Source organism: Apostichopus japonicus, chromosome 14 (assembly GCF_037975245.1).
Source record: "Apostichopus japonicus isolate 1M-3 chromosome 14, ASM3797524v1, whole genome shotgun sequence".
Classification (NCBI taxonomy): Eukaryota; Metazoa; Echinodermata; class Holothuroidea; order Aspidochirotida; family Stichopodidae; genus Apostichopus; species Apostichopus japonicus.
Window position 1 is genome coordinate 20,148,815 of NC_092574.1, and position 12,187 is coordinate 20,161,001.

The following is a 12,187-nucleotide window of genomic DNA, read 5'->3' on the forward strand; positions in this document are numbered from 1 at the left end:
ATAGAATTCCTTATTTAAACTTCATTGCTGTTAGTAGCAAATAATTAATTTATAGCACGTTCCATCACAATAATTCAATTTTCATCACTGACCCACTCAGATTGATTCATATAAGAAGTATCAACTGACCAGACAGTATCTGGTAATTATGTATTTGTTTCTGACATTAACAGCTTCAGTCCCAATCACTATATGCAAATCAGACTGAGCTATACGCACATCTGCTACGAAATTGTGGTAGGTCTAATTCTTAGTTGATCTTTGCATTTAAAATTAAAACTGATTTCTCAAAGTTTTAAGCATTTGTTGTCACATTAATGTAATGAACAACAGATGTAAGAAATCATGAGGTATATAGAACCTGTTGCTTAAAACAATACAGGCAGTGTTGACGGGGAGAGATGGGGGGGGGGGGTCGGTGTGCTACAACCCTGGTACGCGGGCTCAATAAGGGGCCGGGGGATGTGTATGATAAGGAGTTATGTATTCTCATTTAATAACGTACTAAATGAAATAACAAAAGAGAGTAGGCTGAAATAGTGTTCCCGGGTAGCGACCTTCATGACCGTCCTCGAAACCCCTGCATTCATGCTAGCTACACCTAATTACGTTGTTATTCATAAGTGAAGTAATCTATGTATCCAAGATTAACTTGACGATCGGTGTCCGGTCAATGAGGTCAAGGGGGTTTGAATTAAGACCTTCATTTTGTGACTTCCTATAGTGGATCTAATGAATGTAATTAAAACGTCTATTGAGGTTTTCCTCTGGCATGTATCCATTTATCAAGACACCAAGAGAACGTTATAATGAACAGGCCCACCGACTACGAAAGTATTCTGCATATAGTTCTTGCAATTGCATATAGATATAACCAGCAAGTATTGTACCAATATAACTTAACAACGACGAGAACAAGAGAATCCCTTAAACCATGTACATCCATGGAAACCACTTCACAGCTGTAGCAGACGACGAAAGAATCTATCCGATTTATATTGCTATGTTGCATAACAGTAGTTTCGAACAATACCAGGATTACAGGCGTTATAACAATACACACACATGACTGACAATTAGCCGCAATACTTCGTTGTGTGTCCCTTTCTAACGCCGAGTTCCTGATTCAATCAAGGAGATTGGAGGGGGCGACCAGATAAAATGAAGAGGATGAGGATGGTAAAGGGGCATATGAATACCATATAAATTATTAATTAAAGAATAAATAATATAAGAAGTCCGTCCTTAATTTACAATACTGCATGTAATGGCATATAAAATGTACAGTTATTTCTACAGTATAGGATAAGATATACTACGTACCAAATATTTAACTACACGTTATCCAAAGATTGTAACATCCATGTTCTCTGCATTGACCATTTCAAATCAATTCTGGACAGTTTTGATTAACTGTGGGGTGCGGGGGAGTGGCGATGGCAAAAAAAGAGCAGATTTATTAGCATAAAGGTCTGGTTACGTATATATAAACTTGATTAAAGGTTTGTGTGTTCATTTGGTTACGGTATGGTTGTTTATAATGTCTGCAGAAATTATGCTGTTTTGTTTAGCCTGATCAACTCAGGCCAACTGATCAGGCCGATCAGGACATCTGATCAACTCATGCCTATGTAATAATCTTTACTTTGTAACCTTTTTAACTCTTTCTTAAACCATGTTTTTGTGAGGGAGAGATTGGGGGGGAGGGGGTAGTTTTCAACAGTAATCGATACTAAGATCCCGTGTAACAATTCTGTTCACCATATCTATATATATTGTTCTTAATTTTGAAAAATAACAGACGATTATAAAATTATGAAAGCGTGTATCATCTGGTGTCATTTGTTTGTTTTGTTTTGTTTTGTTTTGTATTGTATTGTATTGTACAGTATTTTATTGTGTTTTTTTCTTTTCTTATTTTCTTCTTATAATTTTTTTTGGGGGGGGGGTGGGGTGAGGGTTGAACGGAATCCTTAAGTTTTCACTTGAATTAACGCTGAATTCAGTGTATGAAATACCAGAGTGTGAAATTTCTTCTGATTACTACTCGATATGTTTGCTATAAACAGGATAAAATTTTCAACCAAAAGCAATAATGACAGTTTAAAGAGACGTACTGTCTCTCACATTAAACACAACTTATCTATAATCGACCCCTTTTGTCGCTATATGCAGATGTCAATCTTGCCTCGTTATTTAATTGCCAAAATTATCAAATTCACGTACGATATACAGTTCCGTGCAGTATATGCAGTAGTTGCCTCTTTAAACCCTTTTTTTACAATGTGTTCCTTTTTAAGAAGGAGACACAACATACCTCTTCGAATAGAAGATACTAAAGATAGATAAAACAGAGGCATAGCATATATTGAGTTCAGAAATTTGTGGTAAATAATACTGACAAGCCAGCAATCAGATGATGACAGTCAATACACAAGTGTCAAATGTAATTATTCTTCTCGGACATTAATACAGTTTACAATTCGATTCGATGACATAACAGTCACCCACACCCAAACGCAGACAAAAAACAGGTATAAAGGCACTGAATGAAACATATTATCATTCTAAATCAAAACTTGATATAATTTGCTGCATGACATCTTGACAGAAATCTAATGATGCTAAGCAAATGCCATCATAAAACAAGAGTGGATACTGCCTGTAAGCTGCACGGCTTTCATATATCCAACATGTAAATAGGTGACACGTGTTCCAAGACAATCGTTACACACCTATACTGTCTTATCCTGAACGCAGAAAACCATATTTCTTAGCTTGTCTTGAGAGGTGTTCATCACTGAGATAATTAATTATCATATAAGTTAAAGTTGATAGTTGGGTATATGTGTCATCTGTAATACCTCGACCAAAGAACGGTGTGAAGCTGAAACGAGAATAATCCAGTACTTGAACGCCTATCCTATAGCCCAATATATAACACTAGGTGATGTACATATACGTGAAGTAATCATTTCGTTTTCAGGATGGGGAGGGGGAGGGATAGGGAGGGGGACTCTTATCGATACACGCTCTCCAAAAGGGGAAGGGAGGATGAGGTCTCTTGGAAGCGTAACGTTCCAAATCTTGAATATTCATGAACGCAACTTGAGATGGTGTGCACATGGTCACATAGCCATGGCCTATTGATTATTCACCGATTCGTGCAAAGGCCAAGAATCCCCCCCCCCCCCCTTGGACTCTTAGTCTATCCTAATTTGCATATAATAATCGTGTATGAGTTGAATTTTTAATGAATTATTAAGACCAACATTCGGCTGCTTTATTTGCACCCCCTTGGGCGATACTTGGAAGCGTCGGGAATCGGAACATTTTACTACAACGAATCTCCGTAGAAAAGTCAGTTCTTAACCATAGTTACATGTCAGCTTGGTTATAAAATTGGTCCGGCCATCATGTTGCGTGATTCTGCACCTATATTCGTTTCAGGATTGATCGATATAGGGATAGTATTTTTAATATACATAACCGTATTTAAAGTCTCATTGCAAGTTAATTCGAAACACACCGCGTAAATGACGGGTCTACCCTTTTGGGGATCCCCTCCATTTTCTACCTATTACTGATTCTTTTTGCCGTAGGGCGAAATAATCTTTAGGTTCTGTGATATGTTTATATGTTGCGAAAACCGAATTATAACTAGAGATTAAACTGAATTATTGTACAGGCCGACGGCTCTCAACCCCCCCCCCCCTCTCCTCCACTCGAAAATAGACTAAGTGGTGTTGAAACATATAGAGTAAATGCGTTCAAGAATGCTTAAATTTAGACCGTGATTGTTAAAGCACTCGGGGTTTCTAGGTTAAGGTTCTCAGTATAAGGTCCTTGATGGGGACTTCTTTTTTATCTGGCCGAGTTTTCTGTCTTTCTACTCAGGTGCGTAGCCAGGAATTTGCCAAGGGAGGGGCAAAACTGTAGATTTGCAAACTATCTAAGCGTAGCGCCACCATGAGTTGGCGCGAAGCGTACAACAAAATTTTGGCTGTAAATGCCTCCCAGATCGCTGGAAATGGCACTTCCCAGGCCTTGTAAGTTGCATCTAAGCATTTTCTCTTTTGAAAATACTAGCGATGTCATAAAACCATTATTTTTTTTTAAATATGCTCAAGGGGGGGGGGGGGCGGCTGCCCCTTCGCCCCCCCCCCTTGGCTACGCGCCTGTTTCTACTATACACTGAACTGGAACCGATGCCATGGATATGCCTGCAATGACGTGTACTAACCTCAACAGAACTGTTTCCGCCACGGGGAGCAACATCCTTTGCTGTACTGGAGTGGAGGGTGGAGGTGATGGGGGTAGAATGTTACGTCGTCACCCCAGTTAAGAAAATATTTGTAGAGTGTGCTGAGATGTAAAATGGTCTCTATTTTGCACCTTTTTAAAAAATGTTGAAATATTTTTTTATATAAAATTTAATTTTGTGTGTGTGTGCATATTCTGTCTGCCAGTTCGGGAGGGGGAGGTGGGGGGGTTGTTGCTGGGTTTTTATGAAGAGGTACACTTGGTGCGCCCCTAATTTACTCCCTAATTTACTCCTAACATACTCCATTGATATATCGTGTCGTCTAGTTTACGTTATTGTTGACTTTATAGTAACCAAATTAATTTGGATGTTTTAGACCTTTAAACACTTTTAAGCCATAATTTATCACTCCAGGTGTACTTGTATATCACTTTAAACTTCTATAAGTGACCCTTAAAAACATTCGTCTGAGACTTATCATTAATGTTGGCTGGACTTCATAGATCTGTGCCTCAAAAGGAAAGCAAATACATCTATAAACCTCAAATAACACGTTTATATAAGTCATTCCATATGGTGTCGGTTATATGCATTTAGAAGTACATTTTGTGATTGAGTTCTTAGAATTTATAACACAACGGATTAATATTAACAGTAAGACCTGCACTGATGAGTTGACGTCATCATTATCTTGCCTTAAAGGAGCATTCCAGAGATTCAGAACCTTTAAAAGCTGAATATCCTGAAAACATCTATAGAAAATTAATAGGGCCTATCGCTCAATTTTATACAAGGGGCCATCTGTCCACAGCGTGCTAAGGTACACCACAGTGTACTGAGGCATACAGGGGGCCACCTGTCCACAGTACGTGTAATGAAGCATACAGGGGGCCACCTGCTGAGCACCTCATGTTTAGAGTAATAACAAATCCTGTTTAGGGTAGTAGCACCTCATGTTTAGGGTATTATCGCCACCTTTTTACGGTAGCAACGCCACCTCTGGTCCTTTTTGCGTTCCATACTGTTTAGGATGGCAACGCCACCTGAAGTCCTTTTGGCGTTTCGTAATACTTTTGGCGTTCAATGCACCAATTTCTTGTAGAACCACAGTGCGATGTACGCGTTTTCGATCGTTATGTTACTGAGGTAATTTTCGATTAAATCATTAACTGTTAAATTCTTTATTTAATTCCACATTACTCTATTACTGACAAAGCAATCAAATAACTATTTCTTTTCACAAATTTTCATTGGTTTAATCAAACTTGTATTCTCGCCGCAATTAAAAATACTGGTACCAGTTCTGCGAAACTAAATTAACGTAGGCCTAGGGCCTACTGTAAGTATGTTGCAAGTTAGGCTCAGAATAAATTGTGAACCGGTTAATGTTAGGTTACCAGCATTCATGAGAGAAACGCATTGTGACCGGCAGCTGGGTTTGGTGCCTTCAATGTTTTTCTGCATGCCAGGCGAATATGGACTAGCACATCCTGTGTAATCTAACAGTAACAGCTGGACAAAGATGGAATTGCTTGTTGAAGAGCTGTATTTTCTGTGTTTAGTTAGAATGAAAACTATAATATACAGTACAGTACGTAGAATTGTAAACCTGTTATTTTATGTTCGGATAAAGAGCTAGTGGAGAGAGATGGTTATCGAAATGGCACCAAAAAATGTACGAGAGTCGTATTGTCATCACCATAATTTTTTGAATTGTGGATGTGGTATTTAGTCTTGAGATGTAATATAATTATAGGCGTAGTGATATAATTTTAGTTTATTTTCGAGTTGAAAAAGGATTTAACTCCCTAGAACGGAAGATTTTTCCTTTTATTTTAGAGAAGGAATCACAGAGGTGTGTGTAATTTCTGTCGCTTCATTTTTTTTTTTAAATTGCAGATAGAACATGGCCACATAAATTAAGGGGATTTTAGCACAGTAGAGTGTTCAGACATAAACATTAAATGTTTAAATTCAAAACTTTGTGAACTATGTTAATCATGTACCAACAGCTGAGCCGGTTTCACGGTTTGTACCCTCTAGAATTCTTTATTTTTCATTAAGCCATGTCTTTGTTTCCTAGCCAGATTTTGATAGAAATATAAGGGAAAGTTATCAGCATCATTCTTTTTGTTTTGTTGTAAGTATATTAGTCCCTATTTCATTTATCATAATCTTGACCAAATTTATACAAAGAATTACTGTCACTTTATCAAGATGGACACTGCTTCATCAAATATGTCTTTGCTTTCTTATGATAGACCTGTCTATTTTATTAATTCTTTTTATCTCTGTTTATGAACAGGTCCATGGCAGCATGAGTTACTGATGCAATTTTGAAGTCTTAGAAGGGATATCTGGGTATTTTGCCTCTTTATTAGTAATGTTTAGTTTGGACCAGCATAGCAACTAAGTCATCAGTTCCTGGCACAGATGGTGATATAAGGTACAGTACTCCCTCTTGGAGCTTCTTCACATTTATATTTAATGACTTGAAATAGTATTGGGCAGGTCCAAGCTATTTGCACTGTGACGTACGGGACATTTCAGAGACTTAAATGTGTCTAAAAGTTATAAAAAATCTATTTTCCAGAAACTTTTTCAGGTTTTCATATTTGTTATTGCTGCTACTTTATTACAAACTTATGAAGATTTCCTACACTTGCTTTAATTAGGTCCCATCTTAATTAATGTACAGTGTGACGTACGGGACCAGAGAATTTTGTGTTTTTTTGGCTAAAGAGCAAAGCTGAAATCGATCTGAAATTAGGAGGGCAGTGATCAAGCTGTTATAACTAGTGAATAGCCTAACCTTCCAAGGGCTAAGCTGTAACATATTAGAAAAAAATATGAAGCCATTCCAGTTCAGTGATTACACAAATGAAAATTGTCCTGTGACGTACGGGACATGTGACGTACGGGACAATTTGTCCAAATAAAAATTGACTATGAAAACTCATATTTTTATTCCTGAATATACCATAACAAGCTGATTTCTACATAAAAACATTAATTTGGATATGCCAGAACAATGTCATTGATAATTTCATGCCATATTTCCTTCTTTCTGGGATAGAAAAGAGCAGTGACTGTACTTGTGAGATCATTCCACTACATAAAACATGGAATACGTAAAGTATAAATCTACTCTACACATTCATCAAATACTCATAACATCAATTCTAGCTTTGTTAGACCACAAATAATTCAAGATGCAAAGTTTTGGTGCAAAACTGTTTCTGTATATATACTGTACAACACTGTATCACACTCCCCACTATTGACCCTCAAGTTGAAATATGATCCATCCCATTCAAAACATATCAAAATGTCCACAGTAACGTCCACATAATGTCCATCTATGAAACTAGTACAACAAAGAAAACTCTATAGACCTGATACTGGTTACCAGACCAAATACTCATAACATCAATTCTAGCTTTGTTAGACCACAAATGATTCAAGATGCAAGTTTTGGTGCAAAACTGTTTCCGGTGTATACTGTACAGCACTGTATCATACTCCCCACTGTTGACCCTGAAGTTGAAATATGATCCATCATATTCTACCAAAATGTCCACAGTAACGTCCACATAATGTCCATCTATGAAACTAGTACAACAAAGAAAACTCTATAGACCTATAATACTGGTTACCAGACCAAATACTCATAACATCAATTCTAGCTTTGTTAGACCACAAATGATTCAAGATGCAAAGTTTTGGTGCAAAACTGTTTTGGTATATACTGTACAACACTGTATCATACTCCCCACTATTGACCCTCAAGTTGAAATATGATCCATCCCATTCAAAACATATCAAAATGTCCACAGTAACGTCCACATAATGTCCATCTATGAAACTAGTACAACAAAGAAAACTCTATAGACCTGATACTGGTTACAAGACCAAATAGTTATAACATCAATTCTAGCTTTGTTAGACCACAAATGATTCAAGATGCAAAGTTTTGGTGCAAAGCTGTTTCCGGTATATACTGTACAACACTGTATCATATTCCCCACTATTAACCCTCAAGTTGAAATATGATCCATCCCATTCAAAACATATCAAAATGTCCACAGTAACGTCAATGTAATGTCCATCTATGAAACTAGTACAACAAAGAAAACTCTATACAGGTAGATCTAATACTGATTATTGAACAAACTCATGAGTGTTTGTCCTCTGCAAAAATTGGGCGAGCAAAACTCTACACTTGTAACTAAAAATCTCAATGTCTACTATCTAAGTTCAGGACACAAGAACATTGTTGCACAGTCATGATAGTCACACTTCACAATAGGCCTACGTAATGTTGAAATGCAAACTCAACATTCTTGAAGTTGTCCTCATTCAATGTCAATGTTGAATAGCATTGTAGATGATTCTGTATCCCACACACACACACAGTTGACTTCCCGATAGTATATTGAACAACACCTGGGCTGTTGGTGGTCATCAGTCAATGGTTTATTTGAAGCCATGTTGTTCTCTTCAGGCATGCAGGGATTATAAGTTGCAACTACCATCTTTCAACAAAATAGATTTGCAAGCATTGAAAGGTTTCCAGTAGAGGTCCCCATTGGAGCCCATGCATGTTTATTATGTATAAATACAGGGTTTCCCCCACACTATGTCCCGTACGTCACATTTTGTCCCGTACGTCACATTTTTAATTTTGATAATTAGATTTGCTGTGAATATTTTTTCAATTTTTTTGGGATGGATTTTGTTGAACAATGTTCTTAATTAGAACTTTACAGAATATCACCAAAAAAAATTGTTCGTCCATATCAAAACTTGAAAAAAAGTGCTGAAAATTGTGACGTACGGGACATCAGTATTTGGACACTAGCTAATTAGCATATTTAATTGATGAACCCCCAAACATAATATGTCAAAATTATTGGAAGGAAGGGTGTATCATGTCCCACATAAGTTATATTCAATAAGTTCATGTTGCTGGCAGGGAAATAGAATTCCAAATGTCCCGTACGTCACGCTGCAATTTGAATTTATGCAAATTAGCCGGCTGTAATTGTTCAAATAGGCAAAACAATTAAAAAAAATTATGAAAATCTGAAACTTCAATAATTCAGCTTTAACATGACACCACATTTAGGGTGCTTCAGTAAAGTTTGAAATTTGGCTTCTAGGGATACAATAGCTTGGACCTGCCCTATTCAAGTAATCTCCAAAATTCTTAAAAACGAATTAATGAAGGTTTCCTTATATTGTCTGGTTTAATATTTATGTGTTAATTTCTTGCATTGTTTTCTTTGAAATGCCCTACAAATTATTTTTGGGAAACCTCATACATATTGGCCATGTTCTGAGTATCCATATGTGCTACTGTAGACCTGTCACATATGGTCAAAATTTTAATGTTTTTAATTTCTCAGGCATTTGATTATCTATATTTGCAAAAACGTTCAGTTTGGCTGAAATTGGACTGGAGCCCCAGGAAAAAAAAGTTGGTGTGCAATGTCACTGATGTCCGTAAGTGCTCTTCTAGAGCTCATACAGTGACAATTTGTTTTGATGTTTCCATTACTCAGTTTCTTACAATTATGGGGTTATCTATGATGGATCTTACTCAGATATATTTACCAGTGGATCCTAATTGAAATCAATAAAAAAATTCAACTTACTATATGAAAATTCATTCTGAAAATTCTGCTTTTTTTAATATTTCACATTATTTTGAAGTTTTGCTTTCGACTTGTGGTAATATGGTACAATTCTTACGATGATAGGATGAAAATTCTCAAGTTATGTCAGTCAGTAAAATTTAGTAGAAAGAATATCAAACAAGACACATATCATGTTACCTACTTGTTACATTATTCAATACTCTGATCTTCTTCATTGTTTTCTTAATTATTTTAGGTAGTAAATAATGTAACAAAATGATATAGAAAAATGATAAGAAAACAAGAAAGCAATTTCATTCTTTGAAATCATTTGCCTAGATGCTCTTTGCTGTTCAATATTAAAAGTAAAATGCTTTTTCTTGCCTTGTGCATATATAGAGATTCAATGGAATATGCTTGATGTTTTTACTCATTTTTGTTTATTTTCATTTCTTATTAAAAGAGTCATGGAGAGCTCTCCGCTTACATCTGCCGAAGGTAGTCCTCAACATGTGCAGGACGCAGAGACAGTTGTGTTCAGGGGCTGTCGGTCTGGGCTAGGTGGGTTTAAGAGCACAAAGAAGTGTTGCTTGCTGCTAATGTCAATAGACTTTGTAACATTGAAGGTATTCTCTGAAGGTTTTATGCTACTGGGTTGTGGCTAACCTTCTATCATCTTACCTTCCTGTACGCACATTACGTTCGACAAGCAAACCACACCTCTGTGTACCTAAACCTTGTGTGATGGCTTACTGATTCAGAAGTTTTACTTACTCTGCCACAAGTCTTTGGAATCAGTTACCAGACCATCTTCGAACTTGTTCTAAATCTATCCACATTTAAGAGTTTACTGAAGACTCCTTTTTTCTGTTGTGCATTTTAGTGTTGATGCTTTCCACTTGTTTCCTGAAGTGGCGCTATATAAATCTACATTATTATTATGATTATTTGATTGTTTGGAGGCTGTTAGGTAGTTAATAAGTAACATGTAATTAGTGATGATATTAGTTTGATATTAAATGATTTGTATTAGGTCATGACTATTACATAATGTGTCCTGTAGTGTTATTTAGATAGATGTCTTCTGGCAAGTCCTGTGTGTACATGACGTGTACATTGTCATTGGTGTCTGAGCTGGTTCAAGTTAAAAGTATAAGAGTTCTATTGTTGCTACTGTTGGTATGTATAGAAAGTACACTAAAGAAGCCATCTGGCTCATGTGCCCTCAGTGCAAATCATTTTTTACCTTGACTTGTTGAAGCAGAAAGTACAATGGACCAGCACAGAAAATGTGTGGTAAAGTTACAGTGTGCTTAGGAATGTGTGTTGACTCAATTAGTATTAGGTCATATAACTAATGTACATAGGTAATGGTTCATGTTGTGTAATGAGTGTTAGGTTTGCAGGTAACATGCCAAGTTGTTTCAAATTAGCTTAGTTCCCATTTGGGTATATAATATGGACAAATGGCTCGCCCTCTCTTTGTTGTTTGGAAGACCCCACAACTTCAGCCTTGCCTTTGATGGAAAGAACTGTTTCACATGGCTTTATATCACCATGATATCTCCCCCCCCCCCATCCCCACCTTCTTCCACTCTGTTAATGGTAATCTGCATTATGTTTGCTATCATATATATTTATATGTAGTTAGTTACTAGTCTTTCCAACATTAGTATAAGAATCTAATATTTGAGTCAGGACCAAATCTGTGTTTGTCCAAAATTGTTTACAAGAAATGGAAAATAAGAACTTTGAGTGGTTTCAGCAAACAAATACTTGAATTCTCCAAAATTTTAACAAACTGCTGGGTAGGTTTATGAATATAGAATTTCCCTTTGTCTGTGTTCTCAGGGATAAAGATTATCGGAGGCATCAACGAGGAAGAAGATGATGGTAAAGACCACGGGGTCTTCGTCAAGAGGATCATAGCAGGAGGAAGAGCCGCTGAAAAGGGTAAATAGTGAGGCATTTAGGTTTAGGGATTTAGGTTTCTCATTGTGGATAGCATAATTTATTTTAGTTTATTAATTTCATTGAGTTTCTCAAAATAATTTGAAAAATACTATTATTCTCTGTACATGTGTAAAAGTAAGTTGGCCTGACGTTTCGATCCTAGCAGGATCTTCTTCAGAGGCCTCTGAAGAAGATCCTGCTAGGATCGAAACGTCAGGCCAACTTACTTTTACACATTCTATTACACAGGCTCTCTAGTGGATAAGCAGTTTGCTAACAGTTTTATTTCATTTTGATTCTCTGTACATGACGGTTGTACATCTTTGCAATT

General features: G+C 36.6%; 1 protein-coding gene across 2 annotated transcripts in view; it reads left to right on the forward strand.

The window, feature by feature from the left end:
• The first annotated feature begins 5,267 nt into the window (after nt 1–5,267).
• LOC139980343 (syntaxin-binding protein 4-like) overlaps nt 5,268–12,187 on the forward strand; it is a 33,853-nt gene continuing 26,933 nt past the window's right edge. For both annotated transcript variants that reach the window (XM_071991951.1, XM_071991952.1), the window contains exons 1-4: nt 5,268–5,410; nt 6,570–6,710; nt 10,367–10,464; nt 11,755–11,856. In XM_071991951.1, the coding sequence (XP_071848052.1) occupies nt 10,371–10,464; nt 11,755–11,856 (196 nt within the window). In that variant the 5' untranslated portion in view covers nt 5,268–5,410; nt 6,570–6,710; nt 10,367–10,370. The remainder of the gene's footprint in view (nt 5,411–6,569; nt 6,711–10,366; nt 10,465–11,754; nt 11,857–12,187) is intronic.